This window comes from Gopherus flavomarginatus, chromosome 6, assembly GCF_025201925.1.
Source record: "Gopherus flavomarginatus isolate rGopFla2 chromosome 6, rGopFla2.mat.asm, whole genome shotgun sequence".
NCBI lineage: Eukaryota > Metazoa > Chordata > Testudines > Testudinidae > Gopherus > Gopherus flavomarginatus.
The window spans coordinates 108,817,565-108,840,251 of NC_066622.1; the positions used below are offsets into that span (position 1 = coordinate 108,817,565).

General features: G+C 39.2%; 1 protein-coding gene across 7 annotated transcripts in view; it reads left to right on the forward strand.

Annotated features, from left to right (window-relative positions):
* The window catches only part of CPEB3 (cytoplasmic polyadenylation element binding protein 3), a 185,309-nt gene that overhangs the window by 123,828 nt on the left and 38,794 nt on the right, over positions 1-22,687 (forward strand). For all 7 annotated transcript variants that reach the window (XM_050959428.1, XM_050959432.1, XM_050959433.1 and 4 more), the window contains 2 exons: positions 3,309-3,476; positions 5,373-5,462. In XM_050959428.1, the coding sequence (XP_050815385.1) occupies positions 3,309-3,476; positions 5,373-5,462 (258 nt within the window). The remainder of the gene's footprint in view (positions 1-3,308; positions 3,477-5,372; positions 5,463-22,687) is intronic.

The window sequence follows — 22,687 nt, forward strand, 5'->3', positions numbered from 1 at the left end:
ATCTGTCATAGTAGCTGATGCCCTGTTTTTGCTACTAAGTCAGTCACTTTTATTCATCCGATGCATCTGACGAAGTGGGTATTCACCCACGAAAGCTCATACTCCAATATGTCTGTTAGTCTATAAGGTGCCACAGGACTCTTTGCTGCTTTTACACTTCATTCTTGATTTCCTTCAGAACTCTTGGATGTATCATCTGGATCAGGTGACTTATTGCTTTTTAGTTTAACTATTTCCAGAACCTCTTCTTCTGACACCTCAATCTCTGTTACTGCCTCATTATTATTGTTGTCTTCATCAAACAATTTTGATGAGATTCCTATCCCAACCTACTATTTTTTTTGACAATTGCAAGGAAATAATTTAGTTTTCCAGCATTATCCTTCTATTCCTTAATTGCTTCCTTTATCTATCCCATGGTGGTCCAGCATCCAGTTAAAGCAGCAAAGAATCCTGTGGCACCTTATAGACTAACAGACGTTTTGGAGCATGAGCTTTCGTGGGTGAATACCCACTTCGTCCAGTTGTTTGCCAGGATTTCTACTTCTGATATACTTTCTTGTTTTTATATCTTTAGTTATTTGCTCTTGAAATTGCATCTTAAGCCTCCGAATTTCCTATACACACATCACACGCATGCAACTAAATCCTGTGTGTTACTTCAGGCTAAGTCAAGAATAATCTCTCCTGTTGTGTTCTCTAAATCTATCAATTCCATGAAACAGTTGTTCAAGGTTTTGAAAAATTGCTTCTCTAAACCTCGTCTCACTGTAACATTCAACTATTACTGTTATGTTTGACCCCATTATAGTTTTATTAGACTTTGCCTCTTTGATTTCTATCAACATTATGTCCTCAGTATCTTTTTTTTTTTTTTTTTTTTTCCTCCTCTGGAAGATGTTAATATAACCCTGTTAGGATATTTGTATTCTTATAACTTGGGATTTTTATCACCAATTAGAATATTTATCTTATTAGAGTATATGCAATCTTTTAGGTTCAGCACTACTGCTCCTCTACCTTCTTGACCTAATCTGTCCTTCCTGTATAGTTTGTAGCCAGGTATTGCAGTATCCCCTTGACATTTGCCATTTCACCATGTTTCAGTGATGCCTGTTATGTCAGTCTTTTTTCATTGCCTGACATTCTAGTTCATCTATCTTTGCCTTTCAGCATCTCATTTATATGTAAACATCTATAGTTTTTATTTTCAACCAAGTGCCTATTTTTTATTTATTTTTTAGTATGAAACCTTGTTAATTTAACAGAAATTACCTTTGATCTTAATCTGTCCTTGCCCAATTCAGCTGTAATTTCTAACCGATCCTTTACTACTAGATACAAGGGATACCTTTGTGCTGTTGACATCCTTTACCTGACTTGAGTGCTCCTCACCACCTATTGGCTTTCTTTTAAGCTCTCTCAGTTCCTATTTTCCTCCATTCTATACCTCTCTACTTCATTAATAACAATATGTACCATAACCACCAACTCCTACCTAGCACTATCTGGAAGTCTGTTTAGATGTCTCATGAGATGCATCTTTGCACCCAATAAAGAAGTTAATGAGTGTTTCTTCTGGTCACTGCATACCCAGCTATCTATATTTATAATAATCAAATCCTCTACAATACGTGTTCATCTTCCAATTAGAAATCCATCCCCTAGAGCAACTGCCTCTCTGTGAGGGAAAATTTAGCCACATCAGAGTTTGAATATGGGTCCCATCTAAATGAGGGAGTCCTTCCATTCCATCTAAATCTCTCCCAATCATGAGACTGGCTTCTTCAGCTGCTCAGGGAAATCGGTTCAGAAGTGGGCAAGCTCTATGATGTTCCTTATATGCAGACCCTGCATCCCTCTGCTCCTCCACTTCTGCAACTCTGGGCTGCAGATATGCTGTACTTTGGCTATGAGAGTCATGAGCTGCTTACATTAGGTGGGCACAAGCCACGTAGTTATTTGGCCCTCATTCTTTGCAGTAAACTGGGTAGTACCCACCCTGAATATTCTGCTGCTGGTCTACTACTCTCATGGCCAAACTGGGTGTTAACAGTGGGTACTAGCTTGAGCTAGGTGTAACTTTTCTTCATGTAGAGAATAAGGTTTTTTGTTTGTTTTTTTTAGTGATTTATCTAATTATTTGATAAAGGACTCTTAAAATAGTTTAGCCTGCTTAAAAAAAAAAAAAAGCTTCTTGCTAAACCACCCTACCCAACTTCTGCTCAGTTCAAACTCCCCTGTGCTCACTTTGACATTTGACTCTGTTTGTTCTGGGTCTTTCCTCAGTTGAATTTCCTGAAGGACAAGGTGATAGTCACAGCTTTTTGGCATACTTAAACTTAGCTGGAGAAAAACACTAGAAAATACGTTGTAGGGAACAATCCAGCAGTGGAGTAGCCTAATGATCTTGTGTCTCTCTTATAGCATTAATTTCTAAGAATCAGTGAAAGTATTTTTTGTTGAAAACTTCACAGTAAAGAGTTTTTGAAAGGGTATGTCTTAAATTTAAATCTCACTCACAAGGCTCTCTGAGTAACGATGGTAGACAGTGTAAGCAGATCATTTTCCTTGCTTTCATTTGTTAGCCATCTGTAGTTAATAGTTTCCATATTTATAGCTGAAACATTTATCTCAAGTTAGAAGAAATACCTATTTCATACTTAAAGGTTATCCAACTGTAGCTTTTGGAAAATGTAAATGACACCTATAATAAAACACTTGCTTGAAGGCTAGTTATTGGCAATAGTCGAATGTCTAACAGAAGAGTCTGTGTTTTAAGATAGTGAGCTAGTGATAGTTGAGAATTTTTGTTGCACATTTATTTTTGTAAATTGACTAAAAATAAGGAAAGAAAGGGATAGTGGGATTAAAAACACAACGGCTTTAGCAGTGTGCTTATAATTACACTGAAAGATATTTTACCTACCTACGTAAAAGCCGACCTAAAACTTCATTTTATTACAAAACAAAGGCAACTGTAATCTTGCACACATTCAATAGCTGTTTTTATAATCTAGATAGTGATAGGCACGAGCATATGAGAGGGCTGTGCTCTTGCTTCTTATACTGTGAACATGACCACACATATTGTTTCCTACCACCAGCAGTCCTACTGATGACAGTAGGACTGATGGTGGTGGTAGACACCATGTGTGGTACCATTTGCAGTATCTGGCCTTTACTGTTAATTCTGTTGAAGTAAAACATAACTTTTAAAAAGGCAGATTTAAGTAGGCCTGGCCTCATAAAGGACCATTTATTTTTCCAGAAAATTTTAACTCTAGAAACTCCCAAATCTGTTACAGGTCGGTCGTCACTCTTTCCTTTTGAAGATGGCTTCCTAGACGACAGTCACGGTGATCAGTCTTTATCATCGGGTCTCAGCTCTCCAACTCGCTGTCAGAATGGTGAAAGAGTGGAACGCTATTCTAGAAAGGTGTTTGTTGGAGGTCTGCCTCCTGACATTGATGAAGGTACTGTGAATCCGTGATGTGTACAATTGGTAGGGGTGGGAGTTGGTTTTCTATTATAAAAATCCTTGCTTTTCCTACCTGTGTGGCTGGTGGTGTGTTGTGATATTACAAAGGCAACTTGAGTTTGGGAATCTGCTTTGAATTTTTGCAGATTGCGATAGGTTGGAAGAGGCTGGCAGCCTCTGTGGAGGAGTGATGGATTGATATGCCCTAGTAAGCATGTAACCTCCACAGGAATGGTGTGTGTCTATGTATATAAAGTGTCTACGTACATAAAGAGAAGAAATTGATGGAAATATAGGGTTAAATGGTGAAAGCCCTCAAAAGTCCTGGACTATTTCATCTCTTATTCACAAGGGGGCGGGAAACAGAAAAATGGCAGCCTATACTTGTTAAATATGTCCATTATTGTAATAAAAATAGGTTTTAGTTAGTAAAATGACTCTCCGTTTACTTGGGTATTTCTAACAGATGTTTACAGTGAATCAGTTTGTAAATGTGACTTGTTTAGTTTGGTTGCCAAAAGATATTTAGGTTATTGTCAGCAATCATAGTTTTTTGCATTGTGTATATCTGTTTTGTTAATAAAACACCTATTTTCACCACAATCCATTGTGGATGTTCTTCAGTTACTGCCTACCACACCAAGAATCCACTACTAACTAAGCATGCACAGGAATTTAAGGATGCATCACAAGGGAAAGAGGCTTTTTTTGAAGCTGACTTTGTAGTAAGCTTTTTGCCAAACCATGTAATACCTTAATAAAGAAATAATATTAAACATCAGACGTGAAAACACTGCCCTTCAGACCTTTCTTCTGATGGATGGGTTGCTAATATCTGTGTGGTTGTGATTATATTCAAGTGTGTGTTTGATGAGAAAAAAATAGATATTTCTGCTAAACCAGTGAGACAAAATTTAGTTCTGGTGAACCAGGGCTGTTCACATAATTTAAGAACTTAAGCCCACCTCCTCCCCCGTGCCCTGTATTCCCATGGGACTTACTTTGACCAAAAGGTTTGAGTCTTGAATTTCTGTTTAAGCAACTCCAACGGGAACAGAAGCCAGATTTCCAACCTTTGCTGTGAGTTACAGTTCATAAAGCTCTATTGGAATGCATAGTGCAGGGAATTTTTAAAAATAATGAAATTTTGGTTTAGACTTGGGCTTTTTGTTTCTTAAGAATAATATTCCTTCTCTAAAAAGAGTTGCAAAAACATTTCAGAAAAGTTAGTTCCGTGCAAAAGCAAACAGCCTGTAAATGTGGAATAAATTTTTCTCTTTGGTTGGTTTGATTTTTTGGGAGTATGTGTGTCTGTATTTAAAACAGTGATTTTTAATGTTTGTTTGGTAAGCTAATTACTCTTAACCACAAATATCTAGAGATAGGCCTCAACCAGAATTCAGGGTTCAGATCAGTGTTTGCAGTACACCCTTTCTAATAGATCAAATGCAGTTTCTGATTCTGAGTATTCCATGCTTTGAGAAATCTCAGATCCAGATTTTGAATCCCTGATGTCTGAGAGTTAAGATGGTTCAGATTCATCTTGTTTTGGTTGTTTTAAAAAAACAATGTGGCAAATCTGTATTAAGGCTTCTGGTTTTCATCATTACTACTACTGCTACTGAAAATTCTGTCTTGTAACAGTGCTGTACATCTGCTTTTAGTCTGTGAAGTGAAAGGCATAGTGAAAAAACTAGTGGTATTTAAGCAACAAAGTATAGTAGAGGTAAAAAAGGGTATTTATTTCAAGAAGGTTTACGTATTCATCATTTCACTTTTTCCTGTTTTTCAATAGCTTCAGAAAATCTCTAACATTTTCTTAAGCAAGATTGTTTGTTTTGCCACTTTTAATCTTCAGATTTTCTTTAAGATTCCTTGTTTGTTTTTGTAGATGAAATCACTGCCAGCTTTCGTAGGTTTGGACCTCTTGTGGTGGACTGGCCTCACAAAGCTGAAAGCAAGTCATATTTTCCACCTAAAGGTAATTAGCTTAAAATAAGTCTACACAGGCTGTTCTGGAACAAGCAAATGCCTGCTTCTGCTTTAAAAACATTAAATCCATTAAAACAACCAGCTTTGACTCTTTACAGTGGTTGCAGTCTCTTTCAATTAAGATTCTTCTGTAGATACCTTGTGTATAGAGGGGGGGAAATTGCAGTCCACGTAACAGTTTTTTTTCAACAGTGAATCTATGAAGTCCCATTTGAATTGTACTCTGCTAGTGGAGGTTACTCAGTTTAATGAATCAGGAATTTGTATTTAAGCTAGTTTTATTCTGGGGGGAGGGTTGTAAAATTTCCCCTGCTAATTGAGCTCTGCCAGTTAGTAGTAACAATAAGAATGTTAATGTAAACAAGGCTTCCATGGCCTTGAAGTTTTTGAAACAATGTCATTTAGACCAGTTTGGGGTTGGGGAGGAGGTGGTTTGGGAGAGTTTCTTTGCTTTATACATTCCTTCTTTTATTGAATACCCACAGCTCCTGCATTATACAGCATACCATCTGTAGCCACAAGGATGGGTTAGCACAGGGGTGAAAGTAACTTACAGGACTTACTGGTACTGCCGGAGTCCTGAGGGGCGGGTGGGGGCGGGTTCATCCAGAAGAGGCATGGCCTCTCAAGATTTAAATGCCCTGGGGAACCAGGTGTGGCTGGGAGACCCAGGGCCTTCAAATCAACCAGGGGCTCCCAGCTGCAGAGGTGGCTGGGAGCCCTCAGGGGCAAACTAAAGGGCCCGGGGCTCTGGCCACCAGGGGGAACGCCAAGCTTCGCAGGGCTGGGGCAGGGATTTAAAGGGCCCAGAGCTCCTGCCACTGAGGGAAGCCCGGAGCCCTTTAAATCCTGGCCGCAGCCCGACCGCCAGAGCCATGGCTGGGACTCAAAGGGCTCTGGGCTGCCCGCAGCCGCAGGGAGCTTTGAACCCTTTAAATCCCCACCCCAGCCCAGCCGCCGGAGCCATGGCTGGGATTTAAAGGGCTCTGGGCTGCCCGCAGCCATGGCCCTTTCAGTCCCCGCCGTGGAAATTGATGCGGTCCAGCACGGCGTACTGGCTCTTGCCGGTATATCAGACCGGACCAGCTTATTTTCACCTCTGACTGTGCGTATGTGTATGAACGTGTCACAAACAATGCAGCTGCAGCCTGCCACCAACCAGCAGCGACCCCAGCAACCCGCCCCTGTGAGCTGCTGCCTGCAGAGAGCCAGCAGGTGCTGCTGGGCTGGGTCTGCCAAGGAGTAAGTAACCAAGGCAAAAACCGCAGCCAGACAGGCAGGGGGAAGGGGAAGTCAGGGGTGAATGAAGGACAACTGGAATAGCCTTCATGAAATATACAAGATATTTAGAGAAAGTTTTGTCAATTTCAGCCTCTGCAGGCAGGACAAAACAAAAAGAGATCTGAGATTGCATCCAATGTCCTAAGGACATTTCAGGTGTTTACATCAATATATAAAGAGGGGGGATTGGAATGAAAACTACTATTTCTTTCAAAGGAGGCACGATAATTTCCCTGAATATTCAGTTTTCCCCTTTAATCCCTTTGTGGTTTTGCCTATGAGGGCTATTTGCTTTCCCTGTGAATCTTTAGTTGCTTTAGCAAAATTGCTTTGCCCAAAATAAACCCTAATCATTATGACGCATCTTTCCACCATGTTCTCCATGTTTTTTGTGTTGTGTTTTTTTTAAACAGTAACATTTCAAAGAGGATCTGCAAGCAGGTTGTACATCACAACCATGATCCTCTGCTGGGGACGGAATGGGATAGATTTGACCTTGGAAATGGTTCCTGATTTTGATTGTGTTTAGGACATCCCCTCATCCCAGGGGCAGAGAAGAACTGCCCCTGCCATGGTCACACACACCCAACAACCACTGGGAGTGAAATAAACAAGGATGCCAGAAACTGCTCTTAACTCTGGGCACTGAACTGCACAGGGAACAGCTGAGTTTAAACTGTTCTTTTGCAGGCAGCAGCAGCAGGCATCTCAGCCAGTGTCCCTATTGCAAGCTAGAGCCTAGAGGAGAACCCCTGCTGGGGGTGTTGGTTGGGGGGGGAGAGGAATGCAGAGTCTTATCTGCAGCCTGGCTGGAGGAAGGGGAGGGAGGAGTGGAGAAACCAATGTGACAGTGAGTTTTCCCCTTCCACTTGCTTTTATTAGCTCTGGATTTAAGCTGTGCAGCCAAATGCTTGTATTTGTTGTGTATATTAATATTGGACAGATCCCCTCATCCCGGGGACAGAAAAAGACTGCCCCTGCCATGATCAAACACACCCTCTTCTCGACCCCCTCCCCCCAGCTACTGTGAGTGAAATTAACAAGGATGCCAGAAACCTAGCCCTGGGGGCTGAACCATCAGGGAATAGCTGAGTTTAAACTATTCTTATGCAGGGAGCAGGCTTCTCTCTCCCTCCCTCAGTCTCCTTTTCTTACCGGTCCTCAGTACCGGCCCGTCGGCCCTTACCAGTTTACTTTCACCTCTGGTTAGCACTCATATTCTGAGATCCTTCCATTGTCCTCTGGCCATGAATATTCACATTTGTTCTTAAGGCTGGTTTGGCAGCACATTGTACTGTGTTTGGTCATTGAGCTATCACTCTTACTATATTTTTTAGATGCACTTTTATGTGCAAACGGCTACTTTTACCAGAAGTTTTTTAAACTGCTTGAGGCATGGTAACTTCTTTCTGACAAGTAAGTCTCCTGCAAATACCATTTAGGACATTTCTGTCTCAAAAGAAAACTACTGTCAGTGGTTATTTTAGAACATCTGCTTGTGGATAAGTAAGATGAAGCGAACATATGCTTTTGAATGTAGTTCCTGAAAGTTGCAACTGACTAATGTAGTGTCTTAACAGGTTTAGGCTCTTTCTAGTCAGAGAGTTCCTATTCTAGCTTTAGCTAAAAGGTAAAATGAGCTCCTACTTGACCTGATATCTCCTAGACCTCCACAAATTGCTTTACTGTGACTTTATGAATAACTAATTTAATTACAAATTTGTTGCAGATTAACATGAGACTTCATTGGTTAGGATCAAATTTGTTCTGTATTCCAGGAGGCTAAATCAGTCTACTGTCAGACTTGTAAAAATGTTTTTGAGTAAGATCTATTTTCGTGGAAGACAATCCAGCCTCTCTTCTATTTCTGTCATGATTCTATTATGGGAAACAGCTTTCAAAGCCCCTGCCAGTTGCTCTAGAATGTCTGTCTGAAAGTGCTAAACAGTCAGTCCCAACTGTTCCTGATTATTTATAACTGGCTTCAGCATTGTCCCTCCAGCATGCCTGTCTTTAGCATTTACTTGTGCTCGTACTAAGCCTGTTCAAGTATATTTGACTTACAATATACTTGTTGACACCCTCAAATAATTCTCATAGATTAGTGATGCATGACTTTCCTTTACAAAAGCCATATTGACTCTTCCCAAACATACTGTGTTTATCTGTGTCTGATAATTGTGTTCTTTACTGTAGTTTCAACTAATTTGCCTGGTACTGAAGTTAGCCGTACTGGCCTGTAATTGCCAGGATTGCATCTGGAGACTTTTTTTTTTTTTTTTTAATCTGCATTACATGAATTATCCTCTAGTCATCAAGTACAGAGGCTGATTTAAGTGATAGATTATATACCACAGTTGTTAATTCTGAAATTTCATATCTGAGTGTCTTCCGAGCTCTTGGGTGAATACCGTCTGGTCCTGCTGATTTATTACTGTTTAATTTATCAGTTTGTTTCAAAAGCTCCTCTATTGACACCTCAATCTGGGACAATTCCTCAGATATGTCATCTAAAAAGAATGGCTCACATGTGAGGATCTCCCCCATATCCTTTGTAGTGGAGACCAGTGCAAAGAATTCTCTTAACTTCTCCACAATGTCACATATGATGGATGGCCTTCTGTGTGGCACTCTCAGTTACTGCAGGATCAGAAATGGGTGGACTCTGAGTCTAACTGGTTTGAACCTGCAAAAAAGTTCATGAAGTTTTCTGGGTGATCCATCTGCTAGTCATGAGTCTATGTAAATACCTGGATAGAACCTGGCCCTAGAGTGTAGGGTACTGTCAACGTAGTCTACTGACACTTATGTGATGGCAGAGTATTTGTAACAAAAAAACTGCAGGAAATTCTGGTCTTGTTCATCAGACATGACACTGAAAGGACTGAACCATGTATTTTGTCTAACGCTACAAAATACTGTAATTGTATGCATATATTTTAAAGGGTTTTCTAAATTTGGTATCACTGCATAAATGAGTAAGTATGCATCTGGCTTCTATTTTTAAAACAGTTTGGCTATCAATCACAAGTTCACATTTATGGATTAAAAAAAGAACAAAAACAAAAAACACCGGAGTAAAAACCAACAATCTATATAGTATGCATTTTGTCCTTGATAAATGCAGACTCTAGATTGCTGGGGATGAGGGTAGTTGTGATACACAGCTGTTTTGTCACTAAATGTGTAGATTATGCATTTGAACAAGAGAAGCTGTTAGCGGCAGCTGACAATGTGTGTAAGAGGCTATTTCTAGTCCCTTACACATTTAAATTACTGCTTTTGCATGACATTTTTCTGCTTTGTGTTGAAATGCTCAATGCTGTTTTTTATCAGTGCCTCCCATGAGGTGAATCAAATGCTTTGCTTCTGAATAAGGCCAAATTATTACTCCTGCCTGAAGATTCTTTAGATAACTTGCATACTTCATAACATATCCTAAACAAATGTTTAAAGGGACTGGCAAAATTATAAATGCCATGTGCTAGTCTTGGGGAAGCAGATGCTCAAATTGTAACACATTTACTTGAATTTTATTGCAGAGTTTTGAGAATTTAAATGTGATTTGTGGTTGAGTTTTCTTTTAAATTCTCATGAGATTTCAAGAAATAATGAGAAGTTCTAAAGAAAATTACTGGAAGCAGCAATACATAACTGACTCAGCCACTTTAGACCTGGTAATCTATTTTATTCAGGCAAAAAGCTGGACATTTAATTTAAGTATGACTTTTTTTAATACTGGCCAGTAAATCTAGAGTCTAATGTTTTTAACTTGAGCAATACACCAAATGCAGTAATTAACTTGTTTCTTATACATTATTTTTTGTTAAGCAGATAGTACACTACTGTTTTTAAAGTAGTTTTACTTTTCCTTGTATTTAATACTAGCTTGCAAACTTGAAAACAATATCTCCTCTCTTTCTTGTTTCTCTGTGATAAATATTTATTTTTCCGAAGACTAAAATGAGTGTGAAATTCACATGGTTAGTGGGAGCTGCTATGACACCTTTGAAAAAGGTGCCTGAGTGCTGTTCCCTTCACTGGATCTGGAGAATAGGGGAGGGAGAGAGGGAAGGCAGCCTCTGGTTTCATCCATTCCCCACTTTGAAAGGGAGGAGATGGGGAAAGAACAAATGGGTTCCAGGGACTGAAAAAGATGTAGAATGTGGGTGAAGCTAATGTGATTCTGTAGACATGAGGTGGTCTCCTACCTAATATAACAATCTCTTGTACTAGAACTACATTTTTTTGGCTTAAATAGTCTACTATTTAATATTAATGGTATTAGTATTAAATAGTATTAATTAAGTCCTTGAGCAGCACAAATATCTTTATTTAAAAAATAAGCTTAGTGATCATAATACCATATTGACTTGAGTGAAAATTGAAGTTATCCATCCACAGATGCAGTACAGATATCAGCAATGCAAGTTCGAGTATTTTTCCATGTGGTCCCATTGTAGAAACATGCATCTTTTGCACATGAGCCTAGAATCTTTTAGCCAGCAGTGTCCACTGGGGCTGTGCAGTACACCCATTATACTCTTTCAACCCCTATAGCAAGGTTATAAAAGATGGATCAGCCCCAACTGGCACTCAGTTCATTCACACTGCTTGTGGTAGCAAGTTGGAACATAAGGGGTCTTTCTGCTTCACTGTAGCTTTGACAGTTTAGGATTGTTATTAGTTAAATGGTAAATAGTTTTTTATTGTTTTTAGGCAACAGGCTTAAATAAAAACTAACATTTCTGTCTTTTAGTCTTGCCTCTGTACTGAGAGTAAATCTGGTGGTGGAAAACATGTCTTTGGACTTTAAAATCTACCCTACCTGGAGACAGCTTTGCTGCTAGTGATGCACATTGAAAATGTTTGTTTGTTTTGTTTAGAGGAGTCTGGCATCTTTATCAAATATGTAATGCTTTCCCGAGCATAGTCTTGATTGCACATGAATATACTAAAGTTCAGAGCATTTTGACTAGCCTTCCAAGGCATTTCTGCCCCCCTTCAGGGCACCTCTACTCAAATGTAGATGAATACAACAGCTATGCACTTTGTAAACAGGCAAGGGGGTGGGTGAGTCAAGGTTATCCCTTTTTAAGTCAGGAAGTGAATCACTGGATCTCTTAGGGGAGAGAGAACAGTAAACTGGAAACAATTGGCTTATTGTTATGTTGTTCTTCCATTCAGTTGAATTGAGGGGCTTGATCTACCCAAAAGCACGTTTCACAGTTTTCCACTGGTCCTTTTAAATTTTGGGGAGGTATTTCCTTTTACTGCAGGTGATTATTCAGTAACTATACAACTTAAGTATCATGGCAAGTTTTCTATCCATCCAATAGGTGGCTTCAATCTTCAGAAAAGCCCATCCTTCCAAAGCCTTTTCTTAGGCCATGTCTACATCTAAAATTTTGCAGCGCTGGTTGTTACAGCTGTATTAGTACAGCTGTATAGGGCCAGCGCTGCAGAGTGGCCACACTTACAGCAACCAGCGCTGCAAGTGGTGTTAGATGTGGCCACACTGCAGCGCTGTTGGGTGGCTTCAAGGGGGGTTCGGGGAACGCGAGAGCAAACCGGGAAAGGAGACCAGCTTCGCCGCGGTTTGCTCTCGCGTTCCCCGAACCACCCTGCAAACCGCAGGGAAGGAGACCTGCTTGCTCGGGGGTTCGGGGAACGAGAGAGCAAACCGGGAAAGGAGACCAGCTTCGCCGCGGTTTGCTCTCGCGTTCCCCGAACCACCCTGCAAACCGCAGGGAAGGAGACCTGCTTGTTCGGGGAACGTGAGAGCAAACCGCGGCGAAGCTGGTCTCCTTTCCCGGTTTGCTCTCGCGTTCCCCGAACCACCCTGCAAACCGCAGGGAAGGAGACCCGCTTGCTCGGGGTTTGGGGAACGCGAGAGCAAGCCGGGGAAGGAGACCAGCTTGATTACCAGAGGCTTCCTCAGGTATGCTGGGATACCTGCTTATTCCACGGAGGTCAAGAAAAGCGCTGGTAAGTGTCTATACTTGATTACCAGCGCTGGATCACCAGCGCTGGATCCTCTACACCCGAGACAAAACGGGAGTACGGCCAGTGCTGCAAACAGGGAGTTGCAGCGCTGGTGGTGCCCTGCAGATGTGTACACCTCCTAAGTTGCAGCGCTGTAACTCCCTCACCAGCGCTGCAACTTTCTGGTGTAGACAAGCCCTTAGAATTCCTTAATTTCTTCTTTAGCACTATTAATCAAAATACACGCTAAAAGAATTGTTTAAGAAGTCTCTTGGATCAACTTTTTGTTAATGCTTAAACTACTTAACAGGATAAAGTTTTTTCTCATATTTGTTGTAATTTGGTGATTACCTTTTGGAAGCTTTAGTTGTCTTTCTACTTAAACTCTCCTCAAATTTAAAAGTAATTTGACCGATAGTTTAGGGCGAAGTTTTGCTTAAGACTGTTAGGTGCTGCCTTAGACAAACTGGAAAATGTATGTTCCTCTCTGCCTGTGGTCACTTCTATAACATAGATGAATAAATATTTTGCTGCCCCTAATATTTAAAACTGTGTATTTTGTAGAGCTGTCCATAGTCTTTATTCATGCGGTCTTGTTGTTGTTGGTCAGTATGCAACTGAAGTAGTCAAATAATTTTGTTCACTAGCTGTATACTATATGCTGTGGAGTGGATTTAGATTGATATGTACAAAAAATCCTGGCATTGAAACAGATTGCAGTTTGGAAAACAGAATAGAAAGAAAAATTAGATGGGTATGTGAATGTAATGAAAATGTACATATTACACAGTGTTCTATAAGTGAACAAAAATCATAGATGTTTGAGGCTAAGTGACTTTTTTCTTTAAAACAAACACCATGCATATACTTTAATTCTTAATGTTATTCACCTTATTACAGAAGAACATTGTTTAAATTATGTAAACAAGATGTTCGTGATGCAGTATACATTGTCATGTCACTGTATTTTTCCCTTCAAAGCCTTAAAAGGAAACACTTAATACTTAAAACAACTGACTCAAATCTGTTGTATAACCACTCCAGATACTTACTATTTTCAAAGCAGCATGGCAATGCTGAGGTATTTATGGTATGATATTTATGAGGTAGTAGGAAACTGGAAAAGGAATTGCTGCTCTTCAAGATAATAAATCCTGAAGATAAAATAGTGTCTCATCACTTCCATGTTGTCTGCAAAGTAAGGTGTCACAAAGATAAATTAAGGACTGGCTTGATCCTTTTTTATCTATTTTTAATTAAAGCAGAGCATGAACTGTATGTGATGATGCTAGACGTGAAATTGTATGCTTGAACTAAATAGTCTCAACTACCAGTGATTTTAAATCTGTAGTAGATTTTCATTAATTGTGTCTTTAGAAAAAATAATTCAAGTGAATTTCAGAACAAATTTGTATTTAGCAGTACACCTCTTCTTTCCCCCAAGCAAACAAAAAAGCTCATTTCACAATCCATCTGCTGCATTTCTTTTATTGCTTCTGATACTATTTTCTGATAACCAGTAAACATGTTTGGTTTTTAATTTGCTTTTGTAATGTAGGAACATATTTTTCAGATATTTACTACTTAGTGTGTTGGCACATGCTCAGAGTCCCCGCTCTCTACTACCTTTATCATATTAATGATATAGCAAGGGATGCAGAAAGCCTAGGATTTCACAGGAGGGAGAAACAGCTGACATTAAGGTACACTGTTTATTTTTATCTTCAATAAAGGTCAGTCAAGCCTTTCTTAATAGAGGTATCCCAAAAGCAAACTTTGGTATTCCTCTAGTACATGGGTATATGTTGCCAGGATAGAATTGTATAACTCAGTTTAAATTAATGAGACTTTAGCATGTTGAAAGATGAATAGATCACAATTTTTGGCAGATTGGAACTTCCAACCCACTACTGAAGAGCAGCAATGACCAATAGACTGCAAAAAGTTTGTAATGTACTTGAGGTCCACAATTATATAAGAGTGGGGAGGTAGGGTATTAAGAAGTGTTTGAGCATTGCTAAGGACTGCAGTGAACAAGTTAGAGATATTTATTGCTAGGAAATAACCAGTCCATGGATCTTTTCTCAACACTCCTTCCCGACCAATAAAAGCAGTTAGTGCTCTAGACAGCTGATTGTCATAATTTATCTTTGGATTAGGCCCTACAGCTTATTTTAAGACTAAACAGACTGCTGAAATCAGATCAGCTTTACTGGTCATCCAGTCTTTCTTCAGAAACCTGTGCCTCTTTTCCATAACAGCTGCAAACGCCATTCTCCTGAAATGCTTCTTTCTACCTTTTTAAATACGAGCCTACATGTCAATTTGTGAATTTGCTGGCCCTGAAGTAAAACTGGTTCTCTCAATCATGGTATTGTGTGGCCCAAGATGCAAAGAACCACCAGTTATAACTGGGGCATAACCATGCAACTTTTCTTGTGAAGCACCAAACTTCACTTTTAAGCTGACGGAGGGACATTGCAGAGGAAGGATATTATAATGGGGTGATAGTCCACAGCATATTAAACTTTTATGTGCCCTTAGAGTACATGCCATGCTAGTTGTCACTGCCTGTCACATAAGCAAAGTTTCAGTCCAAAGTCTATTATAAACTCTTATAAGCAGGGTAGTGTAAAGGAATTGCTGACAAAACATCCATTGCAATAACATAAATAGTGCTATTCTTATAATAACATATATCAGCATAATGTTTAACAGCACAAAAACGTTGCATTAATGCATCAGTATACATTATTTATACAATGATGGTTACAGGGTAGTTAATTTCTTCCCTTAATGAAGTAGAAATCTTGGTGTATTAGAGAATTGATGAAAGCTTTTAAAAGTTAAACCTGTGAATTATAAACTCCTAAAAAGTGCTCAGCACTCCCCAAATGCCACGTGTTCTGTTCTTTTAAAGAAATTATATAATGGATTTACAAAGAGTGATTTAGAGATTTGGAGAAATCTGCCACTGAAGAAAAAGATGCAGCTTGAGAATCCCAGTTGACTTTACAGACAAAGAAACAGACTTGAGCATCTAGAATGGGAAAACAATACACACTGTGGCTGAAGATCCAAAACAGTTGTTTGTTTTTTCTACTGCAGTTCTAGTTAAAGTGACCATGGTTTGATAAGAAACTAGTGCTGAAGCTGTGAGCAATAGAACGTTTTTGTTGACTGAGAGTGCTGACAGCATAATAGACTACTATGGAGATGATTATAATACGGAGTGACTATGACTTTCGGACATGTTATTTTTCAAAATGGGTAAACTGCAGAATGCTAAAATCTCCATTGATCCTGAAGCTACAAAACTGATTAGATTAGTGGAAAATGCTGACATGAAAAATCTGCACTGTGAATGTTACAAATGAAATTTTCAAATAACTCTTGCTAATCATATTTCATCTTGCTCTTTCTACTGCTCAATGCTTTTTCTCAAGCCGAGAACTAAATAATTACTCCTCTTTTGTCATCAGTGGAAAAGAGTAAATGAAAGCATAAATTCTTGTTTGGTATTTTTTTTCAAGACCTAACTGATTTAGTCTGCATACTGCTGCTGATATGGGATTATGCTAACTACAGTAAATAAAAGGGATGTCATCAAATTGAAAATCATATATCTATCCAAAAATGCTGTACCTACTATTGTAACAAATAACCCCTAAAACTAATCTCTTCCATGTTAGTGAATACGAAAATATTTTTCTTCTTTTTTAGATTTGCTTCCTTTGTGCATTTACTTTGTGTACTGTGTAATCATTATCAGTTTTGTTGATGCTGTCTGCAATTCCCCAGGTTTTGCAAAATGGTATTTATCAGTAACTACAGCAGCAGAGCTGAAACTGAATAGGTAGCAAGCAGCAGGCTTTTTGGGAGATACCAAATCACAAGTTCCACTTTTAAAGTTGTGACTTACGAAATTCTCCTAACACACCAAGGTTTCCACTTTATAAAGGGAAGGAAATGTGAACTACTTTTGCAGTCTTCATTATTGTCTAAGTAACTTATGAATAAGGCCCTACTTGAATTGTGGGATGATTGTCAAAAAATTGCAGCTTAGTTGTGGACAAGCTAAGGAAAATGGTGTAAAAGTAATACTGGACCATATTATTTGTGGTAATAAAGTCCATTATTACTTTTCTGCAGTTTTCCACCGTGGGCCTCCTGGAGCTGAGAGCAGGGGCACGGGACTGAGAGCAGGGGATCACACTCTCAGTGCCAGATTGGTTGGGGCACCCACTGTCAGAACTGTGGTGGAAGCCTAATAGTATGGAATCTGCCATATTACAAATTAAATAGGGCCTTACTTGTGGGGTATTAACACTATGGTGCTTTTAAATTGCATGCTGCTACTGTTTGTATGCATAGAGAAAGAAGAGGGAAGCAGTAGGGATATCTGGTGTTGTTCTTGGGTCCATATAAAAGACCTTTTTAAATATAAACAGATTAATAGAAAAACTCTTCACATTTAAAAAAAGGGGTTTACTGTATTGTAGAACATTTGGCTGAGCAATGGCTGAAAATCAGGGTCTTGTGAGGTGGTTTTTGCTTGGATTAGAAATCAGTAACAGGGTCAGGATATTGTCATAGGCCTTGTCTTTACTGGCTAACTTGAGTTAACAGCACAACTTTTTCTTTTTGTAGTAAAGACATGGCTTTAGCTTTAAGCTGTTAATTTAGAGAATTTATACAAATCCTTTTCTCAGCAGTAGGAATAAAATTCACACAGGCAGCACTCTTTTTGCAGAAGCCTGAGGTCAGGTATCTGTGCCCTATTCTAAAATAATTCCCTACCTTTGTTTCTCTCCAAGGACTCTCACAGACTCATAGAAAATGCACAAAATATGTCCCAGTCCCAGAATCTGAAACATTTCACCATTTGAGCTGAAAATACCCCTCTGGACTGCATGATTTTGCCAGGCAATTCTAATCAGCCCCCTTCTTTGTCTAAAGCTGTTTTTATTATACAAAGGAGCTTCACATGAGTGCTTAATGTATCCATTTATTTTAATGAGATCTGTGATTTTTCTTTGCCCTAAAAAGGGCATACTATTTAAATGGTGATCAGAAAATAATTATGAACTTCCTTGTTAATTTAAAAAAATTGAAGTGCCTTTTAGTAAAAAGAGAAACTGAGAACTTTTGCTCTTGACTTGCTCCCAGATTTTCTTCCTCCAAAACATGTATTGGACGTTGATTAAATTTTTAAGATTGTGCTTGCAGCATGTTTGAAATGGCAGCTGAAATCAAGTAGAGGCTATCGGTTTATATTTATTTAGAAGCTTTCCACATTAGCATTACTTGGAGCAGGAGTAGAAATTCACTTTTCAAGCAAAGAATGAAAAAATAAATTTATTTAATCTGAAAGCTGATCTATTTTCAGCAGCCTGTTCAGAGTTAAAAAGGCTTAATGCATACACAAACAACAGGAATAGATTATCTGTTTCTCCCTGGAGCAGTTTGTACACCCATTGCCCTTTAATATTGAAACTGACAAATTCAATGGTGTGTACCTTGAAAGCTTGTCTTTCACCAACAGAAGTTGGTCCAATAAGATATTACATCCTCCCTTTTGTTTCTCTCAAATTGTGTACTGCTTACTACTTACCTGATACTTATTTCAGTTTTAATTTTATGTACTGTAGGTGTCCTGAAACAATATATACTGCCTCCGAAAATTCTACAAATACAACTCTTACTTCTATTGTCAAAAGCTCATCTATGTAAATCATATCATTACTGGTTCATGTGATTAGTATTATAATTCTGTTAAACTAAGGCCTTGTCTATACTATGAGTGCTTTGCTGGTATAGCTGTACTGGCAGAGCCCCAGTATAGAGGCAGATTTTGCTGGCACAGGGTGTTTTTCTGTTGGCATAATAAATACAACATTACCAAACAAGAGTAGGTACATCATATCCAGCGTTGTTGTAACCGTGTTGGTCTTATGATACTAGAGAGACAAGATGGGTGAGGTAATATCTTCTGTTGGACCAACTTCTGTTAGTGACAGAGATAAAGGCTATGTTTACACCGCGCACCTTACAGTGGTGCAGCTGTGCCGCTGCAGCCGCACCATTTTAAGGTGCACTGTGTAGCTGCTCTTTATTGCCAGGAGAGAGCTCTCCGGCAACAAAATAAAACTACTTCCAAAGAGGGGCGGTAGCTTCATCACCAGGAGCATGGCTCCCGCCGACGAAGCATTGTCCACACCAATGCTTTTTGTCATTAAAACTTTTGTCATTCAGGGTGTGTGTTTTCCTGCGCTGCCGAGTGACAAAAGTTTTGACGACGAAAGTGGCGCTGTAGACAAAGCCAGAGTTTCAAGCTACATAGCACCCTTCAGGTCTGGGAAAGGTACTCAGAGCATCACAGTTAAATACAAGGTGGGACAGATTGGTTAGCCTAGGTATTTAGCACATATTCTAAGAGATTATTCAAGGTAGAATGGCCTGTTAACATGTTTGCAATCATAGAACAAAAAAGTCCCATGATTTTTAGTGTCTAGCAAAATAATGAAATTAAGGCCTTGTCTACTCTATACAGTTTATCAGCAAAAGGCAGCTTTTGCTGACAATGCCGGGGGGGTGTACACACTAGAATGCTACTTTTGTTGGCAAAACAGGAGAGTTTTGCCGACAAAATAAAACCACCTCAACAATCATAGAGCTTTTTGTGGTAAAGTTAAAGTGACAAAGCATCAGTGTTGACACTGCTGTTCATTATATCGTCATAACTGGCCTCCTCCAGTATCCCACAATGCCCACTGTGACTGCTCTGCTCACTGTTTTGAACTCCACTGATCTGCATTCCAGCTACAGAGGCATGCTCCCCTCCTCTTTCAAGTCTCCAGGAAGTTCTGACAGCTGAGCATGCCACTCCAGCAGCTAACATAAATCATTAATGTGAAATCTTGCTCTCCAGGGCATTAGGAACCAGGGCCGGCTCCAGGCACCAACTTAGGAAGCAGGTGCTTGGGGCGGCCACTCGAGAGGGGCACCAGGTCCAGCTATTCGGCGGAGGGTCTCTCACTCCCGGTCGGAGCGAAGGACCTCCCGCTGAAATGCCACAGATCGCGATCGCAGCTCTTTTTTTTTTTTTTGGCTGCTTGGGGCTGCAAAACCCCTGGAGCCAGCCCTGTTAGGAACACAGTGGTTAGCAGGCAGGCAGGGGCGGGTGTATGTGTGTTTAGAGCCGGGGAGTGAGGTGGGGCCTGATGTTGGGGTGTCCCCTTCTCCCTGCATCAAGACCTGGTTGCTTCCAGTTGCTTTCTGAACTTAAAAAGGCAATGAGCTGACTCACTCTCCCCAACACATGCTCTCTCTCTCTCTCTCTCTCTCGGGATGTTTACTGTCAACATAGAGCAGTCAGGCCCTCCATGTTGTTTTACATTATTTTTGTGCAAATGTAATGCAATGACCTGTGTCATATTGATAGCACAGAAGACCAAAATTCTCATTTTATCCACAGAATAAGTAAAACACAAGCAGCAAATTGCTAATATCCTTGTGCTGTTTGCCAACTCTGATATGGAGGAATGATTGCTAGGGGTTAGAAGTTAGTTCGTTGTCTATATTTTTTGCAATCTATGGCTTCTCTACGGTTACAGCCAGTAAGGGTATCAGTTCTGGTCATGGTCTCAGTGATGTGGTTCACTGTCCAGTAAGAATGGAAGTTAAACTACCAAACTGATTTCACATAGGCCATTGAGCAAGGATTTCAGTTTGTAAAGGTCCAGTATTTTCATTCTACTTCCTGCAGGAAATATGCTTGCTACTTAGCTTCCTGTATAGACATTTAGTTCTCATTTTACTACAAAAGAAATAAATAAAATTATTTAAAAAATAATCATTCATTGGCGCCAGGAGCACTATTGTTGTTTTATAGAGCTAAGCATACTGAGTAATTTGTTCAGAGCTTTAAAAACAAACCAGAAAAACCCAGGTTTACTCTAACTCTGATGCAAGGGAAATCTCTCCTATGTATGCATTTTCCTGTAGCTCGAGGCTAAAGGGGTACTCTTTTCATGAAAAGCATGCAAAATTAGTGGGAATCTAGCTGTGAGATGTAAAACTATTTACATTCTAGACTTTATCTGAATGTCTTATGCACCATTTTTGTGGACAAAGGAATCAGCTGACAGCATTGCACACTGTCACTTAAAATTTGTCTAGAGCAGGGTTTCTCAAACTGGGGGACATGACCCCTCAAAGGGTTGCAAGGTCATTACATGGGGGATCAGGAGCTGTCAACCTCCACCCCAAACCTCACTTCGCCTCCAGCATTTATTATAATGTTCAGTATTTAAAAAGTATTAATTTATAATGGGGATCACACTCAGAGGCTTGCTGTGTGAAAGGGGTCACCAGTAGGAAAGCTTGAGAACCACTGGTCTAGAGGAATTCAGCTTTGCAGCCCTGACTAATACATAATTTCACTCTTCTGCAGTAGCTAACATGAGAGTCCTTTCTATTTTGAGATTTCTTTAATGTTTAAATCCCCCTTTGTCTTTTGGAAATCTAGTCATGGCATGGCAACATTTTTTTTTAAATGAGTTATCAGATTTTTGTCATCATCTTGGCTTATTCTTTTCTAAAGATCAGTTGCATTTTTTGAATATTCATTTCCTCTTTGGATTTAGAAGTGTATTTATTCATGTTAAAATAATATATTCTAATAAGGGTACTCTAAAGGTGACTATGAGGGGTGATCGTTTATAGTCATGGAAACAAATTCATGAATTTGTTACAACTTTTTTAAATGTTCCTTTGAGGATTTTAAAAGGAAATTCAGATACTATTTTAGTAAATACAATCTTTAAAAAAAGATTTCCAGCAAATAGCATTCTGAAAAGCTTATTGCAATGAACAAAAATAAAAAATAAGACACAGAAAATGTGTTAATTTAAACTTTCTTAAAATAAACATTCCTTTAAAAAAACATTTTAGGTACCAGACACAGCTACCAGCTCAGAACCAGAAACAAAAATTTCAAGTCATCAGAGTTAAGACTAGAACACTAAACAACTTCACTAATATAATTCCATATGAACTTTTTTTCTTATTGGTATGGCACAGGTTTTTGTTTTTTTTTTTTAATGTTGAGGAGATGGCACATAGCAAACGTATCTGAAACAGGTTTTAGATTTCGTTGCTGCCTTGAAAGTGAGCTGTGAGCAGGTGGGAAGACAAAAGAGAACACTCTAAACTTCAGTAAACAGAATGAGGGCAAATATACAGGTTTGGAACCACACTGCTGTGCTTGACTTACAGAAGCATTTGAATGTGCAGGTAGTTAAACTGGTTTCAAGCTTAAAATATTTGTATCCTTTCTAAAATCAGACCTTCTCCTCGGTAACAGCATCCCATTACCTGTGTAGGTTGAGGGGAAAGAATATGTCCTTATGATACTCATAGTTTATCCTTTCTTCTTACCCACCATGTATTGGAAGAGATGAGAGAGCTAAGCCAGCTGCACTCAGGTAGATCTGAACATGTATGCATCTCTGAATATGATTCCTGTTTCTGAAGTTGTCAGAATGACTAATTTTAGTAAGTATGTACATCCAGAGTAGCAGTAGGGTATGGAACTGGTGCAGCCCTCTTCCAAAAGCAAGAAGTAGGCTTAATATTTCCCCCTGCTTACATATAACATTTGAATTTTAAAATAGTAGCTGTATATCAGAGGAGGCAGTTTATAGTGTGAATTTTCGGAATCTTAATTTAGAAGTTCTCTCAAATGCAAAAAATTAATAGAAATGTGCTCCAAGCTGCATGAAAACATTTTTTAAAAATGGATAAATTCTATTGGAACTAGAAGTCTGGAATGAGAGCTAAAAAAGTTTGGCTGTTTAAAATAAATTAGGAAATGGGTTATTTTCCCCTCAAACAAGCCACTCAGATTGAAACTTCTCCACCTCCTTGGAGCAGTTGTATGCCTCT